General features: G+C 43.1%; 1 protein-coding gene across 1 annotated transcript in view; it reads right to left on the reverse strand.

Annotated features, from left to right (window-relative positions):
* Positions 1-15,231, reverse strand: part of lgr4 (leucine-rich repeat containing G protein-coupled receptor 4) — a 36,524-nt gene extending 21,293 nt beyond the window's left edge. The window contains exons 1-2 of the mRNA XM_068322824.1: positions 14,972-15,231; positions 427-498 (exon numbers count right to left, since the gene is read on the reverse strand). Of these exons, the coding sequence (XP_068178925.1) occupies positions 427-498; positions 14,972-15,153 (254 nt within the window). The 5' untranslated portion in view covers positions 15,154-15,231. The remainder of the gene's footprint in view (positions 1-426; positions 499-14,971) is intronic.
* Positions 15,232-17,652: the final 2,421 nt, after the last annotated feature.

Here is a 17,652-nt window from a genome sequence, read left to right on the forward strand (position 1 = left end):
CCAGACAGTGGACTATTTAAAGAGTGAAGAAATAACAAACACCCACTAAGATTAGAAGTGGGCCACTCAACAAAGAGCCATGAGCAGAAATGTTTTGTTGCCACCCTGATCCCATAAAGCAAAAATCTCATCCATGAGGTCATGTGACCGTAGCCTCAATAGACATTGTCTCACATCTCAGTAACTGAACTGTCCTGAATGTTTTAAAGCTGCTGCTGTTCAACTCCTGTCCTGTGAGTGATTCGTAACCTCATGTAACACCAAAGTCATCGTCTTCAGCTGAGAAGGGCATGTTGTGCACAGATACTATGGGCTTTGCATTACAAAGACATACATGGAGGGGCGTATCATACATCCCGGCCCTCATGACGGCACTGTATAGAGGAAAATACACTATTAGCAAGAAGAAAGGAGGCGTGTACTTACAGTTCTTCAAGATAGGGGAAGTTCTTGAATACATTGGCTGGAAGCTCAGTGATGTTGTTCATGCTCAGGTCACTGCAGAGAAAAAAAACTGTGTTAAAAAGTTGAAATTATTCATTAAATTATTTAATTGGAGCTTGCTAATCCTGTCTTTAGGATACAAATAGAGCCAGAGGAGCAAATACTTTAAACCACTTCAATTTATTTCAATACTTATTAATAGACTCAAAAGGGTTTCATCGATGCTTCCTTGACTCGATGTTGCTGATTCTTGATGTTTTTCACTCATCAGGGACATTTAATGGTTTTGTTACTGCAAATACTTTTTAACTCTGACTGACAAAATATGTCATAAAAGTACTTTTTCCCTCTATCTGCATGGGAATTAATTCTCTGGTTGAAAGACAACAGCTAATTCTTAAATCTCAAATCAGTGTATGAGACCTAAATTTATCAACAGTGACAACTATAAAACATGTGCAATTAAGATAATAGCACAAGGAGGTTGACTCATGGGTAAAATACAAACAATACAGTAGTTGATGAGTGTTTAATGTCTTTTGCCTGCCTGCATTTGGTACAACCTGAAAAAAAGCATTGAAAAGGCCCTTCTCTTTAGCCCCAGGGATCTTCATTTTTCCAGACCTACTTCAAGTAATGATAGGCATGTAGCAGCATGAAAAATATGCACACAGGACTTGATTGCTTCCCAACCAAAGCTTATATGAGTATATGTGTTTACATCTTCATAATGACAGTGAATAACACACCAACACAGGTATCTGCTTGCTGCCAAAAGCGTTAGGGAAAACAGAGCGGTGTTTTCAACTGGCTGTGAAAAGTACAAGACTATCACCGTTAAAGACGGGACTGCTGTGAAACATATAAAAGTTCATCTTGATTACGAATTGACTTATCTGCATCAAAGAAAACCCCCTTAACCCGTATATAAAAAGACTGTATTAAGGTTGAAAAAAAACAAAACAATCAGAAACCAACCCCCCGCCCTTCTTCTTTTACTCTTCAACTGGCCATCTTGGATTTCACTGCCAGGTCTCTGTAGGACCTTGTGTGTGGGCCCCTGAATCCTACAAGGATCATATTGCCCTTCCTCTGCAGTCCCAAATACACGCACGCACACAAACACACAGAGGCACAGAAGCCCTAAAAGGCGGGCCCTGACAGAACCCTCATCATCCCTGCGACCCATGTCCCATCTCCTCTTACCTGGTTATCCAATTACCATAAGACTGTGCAGCTACAACAACACTTCCATCAACATCCACCCACTTCATATCCTTTTCTCCTGCCCTGACAATATGTCTGGTCGTGTTCTGGTCACACGGATACATCCTTGACCGCATTCTAAACAGTCTGACTAAATCTTCCGCAGACCGTTGACTGGTCTGAACCACATGCAGGGCTGGGAGTATGGGAGGCCTGCATGTCTCTGTCAGACTTCCTCCCTCCCTCTGTGTTTGGCTGCTTAGCTCATCAAGGTCCTGGCTCATCCCTGCTAAGACAGATTGAAGGGTACACTAAAAATGTAGCTGTGATAAATGGTGACAAGCCTAAACGCTTCCACAAACAGGTACCAGTAAATATCTATTCCATGTGCCATTTGGCTTCAGCTTTGCAGTGAGGAAGCAGAGAACCTGAGGGAAGTAGCAGACGTGATCTGAGAAAATTAAAACACGGTAAATAAGATGTGAAAGAAACAAAAGAATTGTGAAAACCAAATCTGAATTTGCTAAGTTAAAACAGGAAGATAAACAGACAAATGTTTAAAAGTTCATCATGTGGTGAATTGAGATTACTTTGAAATGCATGATGAAGAAGGTTTAACTTTAAAAATACACATTAACAATCATATCAGTCTAAATACAGTGATACCTCTACTTACGAATGTCTCTACTTACGAAATTTCTCAGCAGGAAAATATTGCCTCTACTTATGAAAGAAATTTCAACTTACGTAATCTAAAAACACAGTATCGGCTGATACTCGAATCTCCCACAGGTTCCTGAACGCAACATTCTCATAGCTGCTCTGCCATTGGCTACTATCTATTACGTATCTTCCTGGCATCCCATTGGCTAAGAGGGATGCCACTCCACCTCTGTGTGGAGCTACTGTAGATCGGTGCTTATGCAGTGTCTTCGGCATTCGGCACTTGACCCGTGAGGTAGTCTGATAGTTGAGTACGTATTCGCTATGGACCCCAAGAAAGTGACGGAGAAAAGAGGAAAAGAAAAGACGAAGAAAATATTTTTTTGTCCATACAAACAAAGCAAGAGATCATAGAAAGCATGAGAAAGGGATGTGTTTGCTTGATCTCACCAAAGAAAATGGCAGTTATACATCTACAATCGCCACATTATTAAAACAAAAGGAAGTTTAAGGAGTTTAAGGCATTGCGTGGGTGGTTGGAGAAGTTCAAAAGGAGGACTGGAATTCACTCTGTTGTTCGGCATCGTGAGTTAGGAGCGCATGAACCAAAGAGGACAAAAAACAATGAGGACAGCAGTTAAAAGGTAAATGACAGTCATTATTATTCTTTATTCTTTGTTTTTTACATTATGCACAACTCTCGTTAATAATAATCTAGTCGTATAGTCTAGTCTAATCGTAACATGTTTTTGTTACATGTTTTGATGCATTTTTATGCTTCATAAAACATTTATGACGGAATTTTTGAGTGCTTGGAACGGATTAGGGCATTTGCATGAAAACGCGTCTCTACTTACCTAATTTTCTACTTGCGTAATTTCTTCCGGAACCAATTAATTTCGTAAGTAGAGGTACCACTGTACTGTAATGTGTGTCTGACGGATCTAGCAGTATCTTAAATAATCTTTGTTAATAAATAATGAATGCCTATAACATAATTGGAGTCAGCATTCCTAACTGAAGGCAGTATGGTTGAATTCAATTGTTATATACTCTTCATTAATCAGTTTTTTTTTAAATTTGATATGTAAAAAGTCGTTCATTACTGCATCTTGTTGTTTCAAATGCGCTCAAAATAAATATAAAAAACTAAAGTTTGACAATTAAAATCATGCACAACTCAGTCCTGCACCTCGTTTTTGTTATTGGATGACGACACATGTTAATATAAAAAAATCCGGTGTTACTCTCCACAGAAGATATTTAAGTGTGTATAGGAAACAATACAGTCAGAAATGAAACATAGTTCTGTAGCCAGATACTTGCTGTTTGCGAGTCAGAATTGCCCTGGTGATAATATTTACCAAGTACAAGTTTATGACTCATAAATGACCACAGCATCCACTGCTCCGTTCACATTGTAAGCCCAGTGTGCTTTTATTCCACCCAAATGCTGCTTTTGAATTCAATTAAGGCGTAATAACGTGTCAGTTTGTTTAGACCTGGGACGCCTACACGGTAGGTAATAATAAAGAAGACAACGTCAATCCTGAGTGGTGGAAAGCGTGTGATAGAGTGATTGCTTGACTTGTTCTACTTAAAACAAACCATAAGGGTCACAGAGAGGTGAACTCGTTTTTACTCTGCTGAGCAATGCCTGTCTGAAAGAGGTGCATGTTATAAAAAGAGGGGAGTTGTTTCTAAATATTTAAACCTATCACCCTCTGAGTATAACTGTGTTTAAGTCACGCTAACCAGCTGACAAAGACCTGTTGTTACTCTTTTCTGGTGAGTCTTCTGCGCATGCGCGAGCAGGCTGCAGTTTCCTCTGCTCAGAGCGAGTTTGTTTGCATAATTTTGCGTTTTTTTCTATGTTTCTGCGTGTATTTTTCTAACGTAAAATTATATAATGTATAGTGATATGCTAGTGTACTCCAGGGAGGAGTTGATGTCCATGAGGGTCAAAGGAGACCCAGCAACACGCGATCTCATCCCCGCTGAGCTCCGACGGAGGTATCGCGGATGCCGAGCGGGTCGAGTTGAAAGGACTAGACTAGCGGCTAGAGCCGCTAACCGGAGGAGAGTCAAGCCCTCCGTCCCCTCCGTCATCATGGGGAACGTGAACTCTCTACCCAACAAGTTGGACGAACTGACGGCGCTGTGCAGGACTGATCATCGCTACCGGGAGACCAGCTTGTTGGTGTTCTCAGAGACGTGGCTAACTGGTGACGTGCCGGACGCTAACGTCCGACTAACCGGCTTCTCCTCCGTACGAGCGGACCGGGACACGAACACCGCCGGTAAGAAGAAAGGAGGTGGATTAATCATCTATACCAACGATAGATGGTGCCATCCGGGACATGTGACGGTGAAATCAACACTGTGTAACCGCGACCTGGAGCTAACAGCTGTTAGCATCAGACCCTACTACCTGGCGCGTGAATTCTCACACGTCATCGTTCTCGCTGTCTACATCCCTCCACGTGCGGACCCTGAGACGGCACGAGAGACCATCTGTGGGACCACCTCTGCTCTTCGGACCCGGCACCCGGAGGCGCTCGTCATTATCACCGGTGACTTTAACCACGTCACCTTGGACTCATCTCTCCCCACAATGGTCCAGTGTGTAGACTGTCCCACACGGAAGAACAGAACCATCGATCTGTTCTACACTAATGCTAAGGAGGCATACACCGCCACCCCCCTCCCTCCACTAGGTAAATCAGACCATAACCTAGTGTACCTACAGCCCACCTACATCCCGCTGGTGAAACGGCTGCCAGCAACAACACGACAGGTCAGGAGGTGGTCCCCGGAAACAGAGGAGATGCTGAGGAACTGCTTCCAGACCACCGATTGGGATGTTATTGTGGGCTCACATGGGGAAGACATTGAGGGGGCAGCTCAGTGTTTTACAGACTACATAAACTTCTGTGTGGACACCGTGGCCCCTGTCAGGACAATTAGGTGTTACCCCAACAACAAACCATGGGTAACCAAGGAAGTCAAGGCTGTCCTGAACAGGAAGAAGCGGGCGTTCAGGAGCAAGAACGAGGAGGAGATGAGGAAGGCCCAGAAGGAAGTGAGACTCTGCCTGAGGGAGGCCAAGGAGGCGTACAGGAGGAAGCTGGAGAAGCAGCTGGGGCGCAACCAAGTGCGGGAGGTCTGGAATGGGATGAGAACCATCACCGGACACGGGAAAGGGCGCAGCACTGTGGAGGGGAATATTGAACGAGCGAATGAACTTAACAGCTTTTTCAATCGGTTCAGCTCCCCCACCACTCCCGGCTCCTCGTCCCAGGCCTCTCCTGGCCTACAGGCCTCTCCTGGCCCTACAGACCGCTCCACTGATGCTCCCTCCTCCTGTGCTTCCTCTCCTTCCACCCCTGCCACTTCTCCCGAGCCCACTCCAAGAACTGCGAAGCTCAACGGCCCCACCTCAACCACTGGACTTCCAACCTCGCCACAACCTCCTGCTCCCACCACGACCGAGACCATCATCACTGCAGACCTGGTGACGACAACGCTGAGGAGGCTCCGTCCCTACAAGGCGGCTGGACCAGATAAGGTCTCCCCAAGACTCCTCCGAGCCTGTGCTTCGGAACTAGGGGACCCCCTGCAACAATTGTTCAACCTCAGTCTGCGGCTGGGGAGGGTCCCGTCACTGTGGAAGACCTCCTGCATTGTCCCTGTACCCAAGAAAGGACGCCCTACTGAGCTCAACGACCACCGACCGGTCGCTCTTACCTCCCACGTAATGAAGACCCTAGAGCGACTGGTCCTGGAGCTCATGCGCCCACAGGTGCAGGGTGCTATGGACCCTCTCCAGTTTGCCTATCAGGCCAAGGTTGGGGTTGACGATGCTGTCATGTACCTCCTCCACCGCACACTCTCCTACCTGGACGCCGGGGGCTGTGCCGTCAGAGTGCTCTTCTTCGACTTTTCGAGTGCCTTCAACACCATCCAGCCCCAGCTCCTGCAGGATAAACTGACCTCCATGGCTGTGGACCCCTACCTCGTGAGCTGGATTACGGACTACCTGACGGACAGACCCCAGTACGTCCGTATGGGGGACTGCTTGTCTTCTATGGTGACCAGCAGCACGGGGGCGCCACAGGGGACCGTTCTATCCCCCATTCTCTTCACCCTCTACACATCAGACTTCAAGCACAACTCGGATACATGCCACATACAGAAGTACTCCGATGACACCGCGATAGTGGCATGTATCCGGGAGGGTGATGAGGGGGGGTACAGGGCATTGGTGGCTGACTTCGTGGAGTGGTGCCAACAGAACCAGCTCCAACTCAACGTCTCCAAGACAAAGGAGATGGTTCTGGATTTCCGGCGGGCACCTCCCTCTCCACAGCCGGTGATCATCAATGGCAGTGAGGTGGAGGTGGTAGAAAACTATAAGTACCTGGGACTGCAGCTAGACAGCAGACTGGACTGGTCACTCAACTCCAACTGTGTGTACAAGAAGGGGCAGAGCAGGATGTACTTCCTAAGGAGGCTGGCCTCCTTCAACATCTGTCCTAAGCTCCTTTTCATGTTCTATCAGTCCGTAGTCTCCAGTGTGCTGTCATACGCCATTGTGTGTTGGGGTGGGGGGGCCAGGAAAAGAGATATGGACCGTCTGAACAGACTCATCCGCAGAGCGGGCTCAGTGGTAGGGCTGAGCCTGGACTCTGTGGATATGCTTCTGGAGAGCAGGACCATGTCTAAAATTAAGGCCATCATGAACAACACCAGGCACCCCCTACACACCACCTTCTCCCAGCAGAGAAGCACCTTCAGCGGCAGACTGTTGTCACACAGCGCCTCCACAGAGAGGCTGAGGTCCTCCTTCGTGCCCCGTGCCATCAGGGGGTACAATGACTCTCTCAGGAGGAGCGGGGGGGAGGTGGCGAGGTCAGCACGGGGTTGAAAATGGATTTAATTTAATTTAAATTTAATTTTATACTGTTGTATATATATATATATAAAATTTATTTATTTATTTTTTATACTGTTTTTATATTTTAATTCAATTTTATACTGTTTAGATTTTATTTTATACTGTTTATATTTTAATACTGTAATATTTTTAAATTTTATACTGTTTATATTTTTAGTTATAGTTTAGTATATAAGTCCTGTTAGTGCTGCATGTGCCTGTCTGTTAGTGTAATGTATGTCTTGTGGTATGTCCTGTGATGTCAGTGTTTCCTTTTCTCCTGGTGTTTATCCAGTATTATTTGTTAAGTAATGCCTGAGCAGTGGATATATGCAATTTCCTCCGGGATTAATAAAGTATCTATCTATCTATCTATCTATCTATCTAAAATACATCCAAACAGTAGCCATACCTTGACAATATAGAGGAAACCAGGTACAATTCAGGTATTCATCGACCTAACAATTTCCCACATTCTAAACATGGATAAAAAGTGAGAAAAGTCATCATTTAACCAATTTCTATTTTATGTTTTCATTTTATTTGGATTTGTGGACAGATATTTGTTTTCAATTTGACATTAAAATCTATTTTCAGCGACCCTAACAAAAGAAACCTTGTACAGATCAGTCAGACTCAGGAAAATATTTAGCGTACAATAATAGTTCACTGCAGCCATCAACTTCCATCCAGCCAACTCTCCATTAAAAAGAAAAAATCTTTCCCCTGGCAGTCTTTAAGTCCGGTAGCAATAGCTGATTGAGATGGCTTTATTTCCATGTGAAACACTTGAAACAAAGTGATCACAAGCAGATGATGACTCTACAAACTGATTTTATTACCTGGACTTTACAGGAAGAAGTTCCAACAAATAAAATAAATGATCTGATTAACTGGGGGAGCTTTCACACTTACTCCTACATGATTTTATTATTGGAAAAATCTCAAGATGAAACAGGGCTGCATGATTGTTATAAAATTACAAACTCCATTATATGTACATTTCAATGATGGCAATTCCTTCACATTTTATTTCATGAGCTACATCACTAATGATGCAACTAGCCAAGACAGAACAGGAGGTGGACTGCCAGAGTCCAAAAAATTGACCTCCAGCAAGCAACTGGTAGCAATGTTTGGCATATGAGAAAAAAATAATTGGGGCTTGTTCATGGCCTGGCAGAGGGTCGTTGGTCTGCCTGCAATGTCAAACACTATTAATTATGGATAAAACTCACGTTTATTTTAGCAAAGTTAATGTTGCTTATAAATTAAATAGCCAGATTATCAGTGATATTTGGGGGGAATGACGGTCAAAGCGCTCTGACTGGTCAAACAGGGTAAACACTGCAGTCTCTTGTTACCCTTTTGAACTGCACATGCACAATTAAGATTGCCAGCCAACACATGTCCATATTACATTCCATGCCAATTGCATAAAGGGCTTTCATACATAATCTTTTGTTACTGCAGGTACAAGCAACAAAACTTGATATGTGTCTGTTTCAAATTGGGATCTAGGATTGCGTCCAATTTTTGTGGACCCAAATAAAAATCTGGATCCACCAATGAAACACCAGCAGACATGTTTCCCTGGTTATCTAAAATTTGATAAACTCTGCACGCTAACGATGGATAAAGTCTCGATAAGAAGAACTGTATGGGTGTTGTTCTTTGATATGAATACAGAGCAGTCTGCCAATTACACCAACAGTAAAGTAGGCTGAGGCTACAGAAATAAATTGTTATGCACGACGGTACTCAGAGTCCTAGAGTTCTGGCATGTGTTCCTTTTCATGTTTGTGTCATAGTTTATAAGTAGTAGAGCTTCTAATTCAACCTAGAATATATGAACCACTAGCATCTCTGCCGTCAGAGATGATACGATAACACTAGAAAATAACCACCAGAGTAATATCCATAAAAACTACGGCTTGTTTGTAGCCCTACATTTATAACCAATGTCTTATCAGGCAGGAATGAATAGCTGAAGACGCCTGAGTGCCAATTTAGTTTATAACTGTGATATCGTCTATAGTCCAGTCTACATTCTCAGTCCTTTGTTTCACGCTCCAAAACCTTTGAGATTATAACCAATGCATCTGAACTCCAGTTACCCCCACTGCTTGTAAATTTCAATCTGTCCTGATGTGGATAAACCATGACCTCTATTATGGGTCAACTTTAGGAAAATGACATGAAAATGGCCTCAGTTCCAATGTGCCTACACTGTAAAAGTAAGCAAATTGAAGAAACCAGTTCTGAGATGCACACCTTTAGGGCCCCTACAAAGTATGTGACTGTTCTAGACTGTTCCCATTGCATACAGACATATAGAGTACACAGACAATGGAAACCCAATAGGCCTCTTAAAGAAATGGGAGTTTCAACACCAAATTCATTCACGGGTGAACGATGAGAACAGAAATATCAGCTGTCCGTTACTTTGAGAAGTCTGACATCCTCATATGCTGCCTTAAACCTGCTCCTACTTGTCTGACGTCTGAGCCCCAAAACATTTTGGAGTTTCAAGTGCCATTAGTTAATTGACACTGCAAGATTTATTCCTCTTTTATTTTTAAATTGTTTAATCCATCCATCCATCTTCTTGTTGGCGAGAGGACCATAATTGTCTTGTCTACATCCGCTTTTTCGCTTTATGGGTCACAGGGGTTACTGGAACCTATCCCAGCGGACTACTGGCGAAAGGTGGGGTACGCCCCGGATGCTTCGCCAATGCATCGTGAAACCACATGAAAGACAAAAACTCACGTCCACACACCTAAGGGCAATTTAGAACCGATCATCTAAATGACAGGTTTTTGGAGGTGGGAGGAAAGAGAACATGCAAACTCCGCACAGAAAGGACTGGAACCAGGAACCTTGTTGCTGTGAGGCGACAGCATTATCCACTATGCCACTGTGCCATTTAATCACTTAAGTCAAATACCTGAAACAAACACCTCAACCAGACCCAGCTTTGGGTAGGACTTCATTTTTCAATACCCAGGATGAGATTCAGAACAGCTGTAATCATTTTTAGTTAGCGACTGTACTGTATATAATATAAGGCAGATCTTTGTACGTCTACTGTAACAGGACTTTTTTTAAAAAAACACTATTTTTGTTTTTTTACAAACTGAACCCGCAAATTGGTGTACAACAAGGTGAGGACGATCGATCATAAAAATCCAGTGTTTTATAGTAGAGTTTGTGTTGAAGTCCTCATTAATAAACAAATGGTGAATGCTGAGAAGGGGTATGAGTGGTGACAGACCGATCAGAAGGTAAATGAAAGATATTATCAATACTTGTTTGTAGTCTTAGACTTTTGTTTCCTATGACCGGCAGGAATAACCAGCGATGCTTGTAAATATGTATTCACCTCGCTTGCTATTTTTCATGTCTTTTTAAATTGAAATGAAAAATCATGAATTAAAAAAATAAAATAAACTATGGCATACCAATGGTGTTGGTGGTGGTCAAAGTTGAAATGTCTTCTAGTCTAAGTAAAACTTAAAGGGTAAACATTGAGTAATATTTTGTATGACTATCTTCACATAGTGAATGCAAGTTTTCAATTGTTGATTCTCACATTTATACCTGCATTAAGTAGGATAGAAATAAAGATAGTTCAGCTTGAACTGTTGACTTTAGTGTATTTTTGTAGGTAAACTGAACAGAAGATTTTGCCCTCAGAATGCAGGAAAACAACCCCATTTTCAAAAAAATTTCCCAGGGGAGGCCCCCCGGACCCCCCAACGCCCCCCCCCCCCCCCGCGATGGCCATTGGTCGTCCGCCCGTGCACCACTGTCTTGGACACAGAGTGTGGCTTTTTGTGGCTTGCTCAATTCTTTTACACTGAGCCACAGTGGCGTAGTCATACTAGCTCCTAGTGCAAGCCCAGAAATGTACATTATTACATTAAAGGGTCTTAATGTGAAGCAGCAAAATCAGGAAATTTAGAAGCCGATACCTAAAAGTGTAACAGGGGAATGCAGGACAGAAAAACTGTAAACTACAGACATTATGCTTTGAGCTATGCACGCACAGAGATTTCAACACACAGATTTCAAAAAATGACTTTGATTTTAGTCTCCAGCAAAGTTGCGTCTCAAAACAAGCTTGTTTTCGACGAGACGGGGATTTATCACAGGCTAGCAATGGCTGTGGTACGAGATTTTCAATTTCAGGTGCAGCTTGTTGTGGCTCAGCACAACTCAGTGTGGTTAAAATGCAAACCAGCATGAAATGGTTTGGCCACGAAAAAGGCCCAGAACATCAGGCGAGATGAGGGAATATCCCATCAACAAGGTATCCTATTGATGAGTGGAAACTACTTCCTGGCATTAATGATGCACCAATACCGACGGCAGCCAAGGTATCAACCCAATACTGTACTTATATACTCATAGACATATTCCTCTTCAACCCCGTCAAATCAAATTTTACAGCAAGATAACAGTAAGTATCGCTGCTAACAATACTGAAGTTAATAGGAGGTCGGAAAATGTTACATTAAAACAAGCAATTTGCTTAATACCCGAAGAACAACCTGAAGGAACTTGAAGAGTTTGCTAATGCTATTAGCAGGAAACAGCTACAACAAACTTGTGATTTCATTGTCTCCTTAACAAACCAAATGTTAAGATTCCAACAATGTTCACCCAATGTGTTTAATCAGTTTAACTCCAGTGGATGGATAAAGACTTTGCTGTGCAGAGTCATCCTCCATACAAAATAGTTTTGTGGTTTGCATGCAAGCCAAGTAATAACAGGAACCTTTGATTCTATACTTCAGACATTCCAACAAAGTTTTGTTCATGTAAAACTCTGGGACAACACCAAAAACATGGTCAAGACCAAGAGGGACCCCTTAGCCTGCCGTGTGTTACTCAAGTCCTCTGAATGTTTGTTAGCGGAGGGATTTTGGCTCAGGACGGTCACTGGAGCGTAAAGTTTAATGCAGTAGACGAATCACATTTGTTCTGAATTGCACAGCTGAATTCAAAGATGTGACATGAATCACTTTGTGAACCTGATTTTTTTTTATCTGATGGAAATACAAAATGTTATAAGAAGAAAACTGTGACATTATTATCATATACTCAATTAGAATGCATTCACAGTAAGTATTGGTACACAGACTTGTACTTGGGTTTGACAAAAAGTGGTATCGGTGCACCGCAAATGGCTCCTTTCACCTCCGCTGACCGAGAACAAAAGTATCATTCAGAAAAAAAAATGGATTGGGTTCACCAAAGATGAGGCCTGGGGAGAGGAAGACCCCCAACGCCACCTCTCCTTCTCCCTCAAGTTTCAACCTTGTTCATGCTCTGAAAGGACCTAACACGTGAGATGTAAGCTCCAATAACCCCCTCTAGTCGCCTTAGAATGTGCAAAGTTCTTAGACACCACACCAACGACAGAACCTGTGCACAGATCGATAGGTAAACTTCATACCTTTAAAATGGGCTGTTTTCAGGAGCCTTGATTTTTTATCATCTGTTTTTCTGCGAGAGGGCTGTTTCCATTGCAGGTGCCAAAACTCAAGCCCCTGTGGGTTGTAGGTTAGAGACCGGTCCAACATCATCATATGATTTATTGCAAAATGTGTGGTCCTCCATTACCTCAGTTTTTAAAAAAAAAAAACTATGTTAGAAATTAACAGACAACACAGAACAAGGGAAATAAACCCAAAACCCATTCTCCTGACTTCCATCTGTATCTGCTATGAAGTGTGTGTTTCTGTAACTGCTGATTTACACACCTACCTTCGTGTTATTGGCACCGCTGAACCACACTGCACAAGTCCGGTTCAAGTATTTTAATGACAAAACATTCGTATACGAGATTTTTCGTTTACACATCACCAGGCCATTATGGGTGCATTAGCCCTTAAAGAAGGAGCCCTCGCAGCTGCAATATGTCTCACTAATCCATCATGATCCCTAACCCCAGTGCTACACATACAAAAGATGGAGGGAGTGGGAGAGAACAACTTGAGTTCAAAGGACCAGGAGAACAAATGAGAGTCGGACAGAGAGTGGGACAAATAACCTTTCACATACTTTTAAGGGTTGGAAGTGAATATATTCGATGGTTGTTTGGAATATGTTGCCGAGCAATTAAACTAGACAATAGCGTAATCTTGAAAATACCGTTGTGTTTCATTGTGGTTTAACGTTCTGCCAGGGAGGCGGCAATGGCCATGATATAATTTGTGAGAACACTGATTGAGATTCCAGTCTGTCCAGAATAATTTTTTTTTTTTTTACCCCCCACCCCCACAGACAAGGGTGGTTCTTTCTTAAGCTATAAGTGACAGCCTAATTAACAGATCAGCTTTACCCTACCGACATCAAATTTTCTGAATAACTGTGACATTAAACAACATTAGCTCTGGTGTCAAGAAAACATGGCAGAGGTTTCCAAAAACAAAAACTTTTATGGTTTAAACGCGTGAGAAATCTTTTCTTAATCAAATGTCTTCTATTTGGTTTTTGACAGAGCGCAGCTATTACAGTGCTGTTTTAAAAGCCGTTACTGCAGCGGGTACTTTAGTTCATGATTAACCCAGAAGTTGTGAAAGGTGTTTCTTCACAGGACAATCATCAACTGGATCTGCACCACTCCGTAAAGATTCAACCCACCAGGTGCCCACTTGCTCCAGTTTTGTAGGACTTAGAACTATCGTTTGAAGTAGCAGTGAAGTCAGATTGAGATGAGAATGTGTTCAAGCCTGATTTCTAATTATTTTCTACTCCACGTACGGCATTGGGAAGAAGGCACTATTGGCTTCAATCCACGATGCATTTCTTAAGCAAATCTAGTCTTATTTGCGCATGACTTTGGTCACATAGCAATTACAAAAAACATCCCAAGGTTCAGGTATAAGTTGTTCTCCAGTCACAGATTGTGTCTTTGGCATCAAACAGATTTAAACCAAAAATACTTTCAGTGTTGTACGTAGATGCTCAATCTGGATAAAGTTTTTATTATTCTCGCCAGAAAAGGGGAATCTTTTCTCAAAAACACCGTCTGAGATTCAACCTGCTGCTGGACAACGGTAGTTACAACACTATTAGAATGCAGGACTTCTAGTCAGCTGAGGTGTCAATACAAAAATGAAAAAACCCCAAACTATTTCTAAAGTTGAATCAACTTGTTAATTGAGGTAAAATTCAAATGAATCAGAATTAACTGTTTAATCTCTTTCATCTTCAAGATCCACTCTTTCCAGACCCTCAAACATTTAAACGCTCCATTTATACTATCAACAAAACAAACCAACCTCAGAAGAGGAGAGTGAAATGTGCACTGGACGCTGTAGGAAGGAAAGGTCATATTTTTGCATGTAGAACATTTTTGAAAGATTTAATTGATTATCAAATGAGATGTTGGCATTTCAATCACCCTATTGCTTTGGTTCAAAAGCAACACCAGAAATGATAGATATAAATAACTTATAACGAATTTAATGATTAGTTGCAGCTCTGTTGTTGTTTCAGGTAGAGGTGCAACTTTTTGGGATGCAAAGGAAAGTTATGGACAATCTTCAAGCCTACCCTGTGAAGACTTTTGTATAATAACAGACCATTCTCTCTACTGGGGGGGCATTTGTGGAAAGTGCACCTGGTGATGTCGAATCATCAACCATCCCACACTCAGAAGAGACATAAACATGTTGGTGGAGGTCGTGGATGTTGTGTAGTACTCACAGGTAGTAGGTGAAAGCGCTGAGTCCGGTCGGGACGGTGGTCAACCCCCTCCCGGAGCAGTCTGCACCCCCATCCTCATCGCAGCTGCATGAGGGCGAACAAACGGCCGTCGACTGCCCTTGATCGGCGGCACCAGGACGAAGGAAGCACCAGAGACAGACCCAAAGCAAGTCCACACGCATGTTCGCCCGGTCGGTTCGGTTCAAATCGGTTAAAAACAGGACCGGGAGACGGAGGGAGTAGGGGAGGGGGGCTGCTGCTGCTGCTGCTGGGGGGGGGGGGGGTCTTTTGTTTTGCAGTTAAATCTGTTCTGGACGTCGACTTGTCGTGAGGTCGGTGGGTGGAGGCGTGAAGAGATGAAGCCGAGCCGAAACGAGACACAACACTTCATACATTCGAGATCCACGACCCCCCCCTTCCCACCCCCCCCCAAAAAAATACCCCCGTTCACGCTAATAAACGGAGGTCGTCGCCGAAGGCGCGGAGTTAACGCTGTTGTGAAACATTTCGAACGAAGCCGTCGGTGTGTGTCGTGTTAGTGGTGGGAGCGGGAGTCCGGGGGGGTGAAGTAGCATTGCTGGCGACAGGAACCGGAGCCTACCTTGTTGTTTTGCGTTTTCATTGTTCTATTAAATATTTTTTAAAAATTAAAAAAAAAATAAAAATAAAAAAAAAACCCCGAACGAGGCGCGCGGGGTTCGCGCCACGCTGAGCAGCCGTTTCTCCGGAGCAACGGACGACCGTTGGTAGCCGTTTCCCACACAGGAGCTCACCGACAGTTTTCAGCCATTCCTCACGTTCCCCTCCTCTCTCCTCACACCAACAGCACGCTGGTAGCTCGGCAGGCACCCTACCGGACAACCTGCGGCACTGGGCCCCGGCCCTGCGCAACACTGAAACCCCCGCACCGCAGCGTCAGCTGCCAAACACCGCAAAGTTACCGCACGAGTAGAGAGAGACCGAGTCAGGTGAGGGCGAAGTCAATGGCGGTCCTCTGGAAGTCGTGGTTGCTGCTGGAGCGGTGCCACAACTTAAAAATACACTCACAGCAGCGGTGTGGGACGACCAAGAACATTCTCTGAAGCGCTCTACGCTTCACCTGAGGAGGTTTTTTTGCTCCAGTTTCAAACTTCTTCTTTTTTTTTTTTTTTTTTACTCTGTACTTTCACTTATATGTGTAATAGCAACTGCACAACACTCTGGGAGTACTTAACTCCCATGGATAAAAACTGAACTGTCAGAGAATAGTTTCCAACACAAAATCCAGCAATATTTACTTAGTTTATCTCTAACGATAAAACCTGTCAACCTGGAAAATTTCCCCCCATCATTTAAAATCATGTTTATCACAGGTTGATGAGGAGAAAACAAAAACCAACACAATTTTCCATATCAACAACTCCAGATCTATGTTTTTTGTATAAATATATAACTTTTTCTTTTTACTTGAAATCCAATGTTTGGTGGTGTTGTGGTAACTTGAGTATCTATAATCCTCGTAGTTACGTGACAGAAATTACATTCAGGTAAATGTAGTTGAATCCCTTCTAATCTGTGGGCACCCGGTGTTCCAGACCTACTTTTCTGAGTTGGAAAACCAACTTTGCCATTTATATTTTGTCATACTTTCAATAATATTCTTAGTGTCTTCTTCGTGATATTATCTCTTGGTTTACCTATTAGTCTAACTGCTTTGCATCTGTCTTGATTATTAAGTTTAAACTGGCATGTTATAGAACAGCAATCGCTGTTCTATAACATGCCAGTTTAAACTAGACAAGGAATAACTGAGTTGAATGCAGGCACTAACAGTCCATTACTTTTTTCAACGGTATTGCATTTTATTTTTTTTTAGGTTTACCCATTACCTCCTTGTTTGTTTAAACCACAACACACAGGAAAGCACAATAGTGAAGTGCTTAATGAATCAACAGCTACCATCAAGGACCTTTGAGCAAAGACAATCCGGACCGTCAACCGGTCAGGCTGAACCATTCAGCTGAATGTCGCAGGTCTAATATTTGTTTAAGATGTATTTGGTTTCGTGTTTCCTATTCTGATAAGGGGCTGCAGTTAACCTTCCAAATGTAGAAAGCCAGTTTTCACTGCATATCGTGAACATCCCCCACCTATATGTCCACCATGCATCACTTCCTAATTCACTTTTACAGCATCTGACACCCAAAGCTTCTCCACCCTTCACATTATAGGTAACTAATGGCGCATTGAGGAAAGGGTAGTCAACCACGCGAGTCACAAAGTGCAATGGGTGGAGTGGATATGTTTGGTATTCCTGGAGCCAGAGGCATACAAGCACACCTGCAGCACTTCAGGGAACTGGTCATGGCAGTTGGATGATGTAACCTCATTCATTTAAAGAGGTGCTTACTCTATCAGAATGGCTTGGAGTGAGAACTAATGCATGTCTTGTTGAGATGATGTAAAAGTAGATCTGTCTGCAGGTGTCTTAGTGGAACAGTTGGATCTAGATGCACTGAGGAACACTTTGAGACCTGATCCTTCAGACCAGGTTGTAGGTGTTCTGGTCTAAATGCGGGTGCCTGAATAGGACCAGGGATATATGACACCACAAACAGGGTTACCCATAATCTTTCTGATGTGGTTTCTCAAAGGGGTACCTGTTGCTTGGTGCTTCACGTTTGCACTGCATAAAGCAGATA

Source organism: Antennarius striatus, chromosome 1 (genome assembly GCF_040054535.1).
Source record: "Antennarius striatus isolate MH-2024 chromosome 1, ASM4005453v1, whole genome shotgun sequence".
Taxonomy (NCBI): Eukaryota; Metazoa; Chordata; class Actinopteri; order Lophiiformes; family Antennariidae; genus Antennarius; species Antennarius striatus.